The 2,660-nt window shown below is 35.4% G+C and overlaps 1 protein-coding gene across 1 annotated transcript in view; it reads right to left on the reverse strand.

The window, feature by feature from the left end:
• Window positions 1-428: 428 nt before the first annotated feature.
• The window catches only part of LOC106883922 (uncharacterized), a 142,685-nt gene continuing 140,453 nt past the window's right edge, over window positions 429-2,660 (reverse strand). Inside the window, exon 2 of the mRNA XM_014935066.3 lies at window positions 429-1,171. Coding sequence (XP_014790552.2) covers window positions 547-1,171 — 625 coding nt within the window. The 3' untranslated portion in view covers window positions 429-546. The remainder of the gene's footprint in view (window positions 1,172-2,660) is intronic.

Raw genomic sequence — 2,660 nt, forward strand, 5'->3', positions numbered from 1 at the left:
AATGGTGTAATGAGGTCCATGAGATGCTGTGTACTATACTTGGATTATATTCGATAGGTATTGATAAGAGACTTAAACAAACACGAATATCTTTGGTTTCTTATTGAGGTGTTAAGACCACAAAATATGAGATGAATGTTTTTGTGTGTGTGTGTGTGAGTGTCGGCATGATGTTAGCTTTTTTGTTGTTATTGTTGCTGTATATTAAACTCAGTATATGTTAACTACAGAATACAAGTGGGAAGCAAAGTTGACAGCCATATGATTTGATCATAAATCTTTAAAATACTTATTACTGTACTAGTTTTCGCTTGAATCTTTTTATATTCTGAACACATTGTAATGTGACCAAAAATATTGTTTTTCAATATCACTCTATATCAATAAAATACAAAGAAAAATGACAAACAGAAGATATAAACGAGAAATTTAGAAGCCATTGTTAAAAATTTACTTTATTTCTTATTTGTATGGAAGAAGCTGTAAATTTGTGTTTAAAAAATTCGCTTATATTTTTTCACTCTATAAATCACATATTTAGACATTTCATACCCATCCAAAATCTTGATTAACCATGCGATAAAACTTTATATTGAAGGGCTTATAAAAATCCCTAAGCCTCCGTATCACTGAAGGATCAATCATGGGGTGAATACGCCCTTTAGTTTCACCTAAGCAGTGAGGGTGGCTACCTTTTTGTCTGTTAGGTTTGAGGATACAAGGAAATCCTTTCCTGGATTTCAGGTAAAAATGTCTGTGGTTTATAACAGGTCTGAGCCCCAAAAACTGTTGCACTTTTAACATCTCATCAGCAGGGTTTTCAATAAGACGTTCACCACTCACGAAGTGCATTTGTTCCAGAGGGAAATACTGAAGCCAATGTTTCAGGTGTTTAGCATAGACTCCTATACGGACAGGACTCCACTGAGTGTCGACAATACGGCTGGTGTTATCAACAAACACCATTTCCTCGAAGCTACGCGAATCCATCTTCTTGCTGGCCACCTGTGTGTAGTCAGATATAGCCCGAGTAACGGGGTCCCTCACTACCACAATCAACTTGAGGTGTTTAGAGAACTGATACACTCTTCTAGGAACATCTTTCGTTATGAAATAACTCGGTGTTTTCTCGATGGTGAGTTGACCTTCTTCAGACCTTGGCATTAAACTTCTGCAAAATAAGGAAAAAGAAAAAAATAATGTCACTAGGTTTGATCATACAAGTTGATATATTTACTATATTTACATTCATGTTAAAATGGACATTTAATAATGAACTAAAGAAATACTGTACAAAATAGGTAATACAAATTTCATATACGTAATAAAATAGATAATACAAATTTTTATACACATATTAAAATGTATAATAGAATAATTTATATACATAGTATAATCACACGTACATACATACATAATCACACGTACATATATACATACATACACACGCACACACAATCACCTCACACACACACACACACACACACACACACACACACACACACACACACCACACACACACGATTTTATTTGTTGCTGATATATTTATTGGGGAGATACTTTAGTCTGAATTTTTAAAATTCAGCTTGTGAAGGGAAACACAATACTCCTGTGCCTAAGAAACTCCCCCATAAATTTACCAGATGAAAGTATTCACAGGCAAACACACACATTCGCGCACGCACCTTCAGCTAGGGATTTAAAAGTCTTAAGCATTAATATAAACTAGTTACCAACCGAGATTAGCTAAGCTTAGTTGAGCCGATTAATGTCCACCCCGTCTTGTATCTCTATCCCTCTGTCTCACCTCTTCACCACAGCTTCCAACCACCTTCTAACTTCATTTATTATGTCCTCCACCCAGTTGACTGCCATAGATTAAAGATTTCATGATAGTTGCAGTATGAGACTGCCGTTCATAATGTTAAGTGTCTGGACCACTCGGGAGAATTAAAAGAGGTATCACTTCACAATTGATCAGTATTACCGTTATATCTTATCTTTCTTTTCAGGATTTTGATAATGATATTTTTCTAATAAACATGATAGATCGCTAGCCACTATACCTTTTTCTATTTTCTCTCTCTGTTTATTTAATTTTATTCCATTCTATTGAAGAGCGTAGGCTCGAAACGTAAAAGACCTCTTCATTTTTCCCGAGTGTCAAACTAATACACTTCCTTGTTGTTCGTTGTTCATACAGCTGTCTCTGTCTTTTGTTTTTCTATAAATTTCAACTATGTGTGTGTGTCCGTGTGTGTATGCGTGTGTGCGTGTGTGTGTGTGTGTGTGTGTGTGTGTGTGTGTCTGTGTGTGTGTGTATGCATAAAAGCATACGAATACATGTAAAAACACACACGAACAGAAACATTTAGTACTTTACCATATAGTAGCATTATCTAAATTCATATCGTTGCTCAACTTTAATTATTTGTTCTTTGGGTCACATGTTATGAATAATATTTTCGTTGCCAGTTTGACCAATAATCCTAGAAATAGGATAACATCAGAGATGTCATCGTCTAACAAAAGTGAGGCTCTAGATATGTAACAGAAGAGGCAATTTTAGAATGAATCTATACTTCACGGAGAGGAGAATTAATGTAACCGTTATTACCAAGGGCTTTCATTCAGGCCCACCTCCAAGGCTGATACAGGAA

Source organism: Octopus bimaculoides, chromosome 7 (assembly GCF_046866305.1).
Source record: "Octopus bimaculoides isolate indiv1 chromosome 7, ASM4686630v1, whole genome shotgun sequence".
In the NCBI taxonomy this organism is placed as follows: Eukaryota; Metazoa; Mollusca; class Cephalopoda; order Octopoda; family Octopodidae; genus Octopus; species Octopus bimaculoides.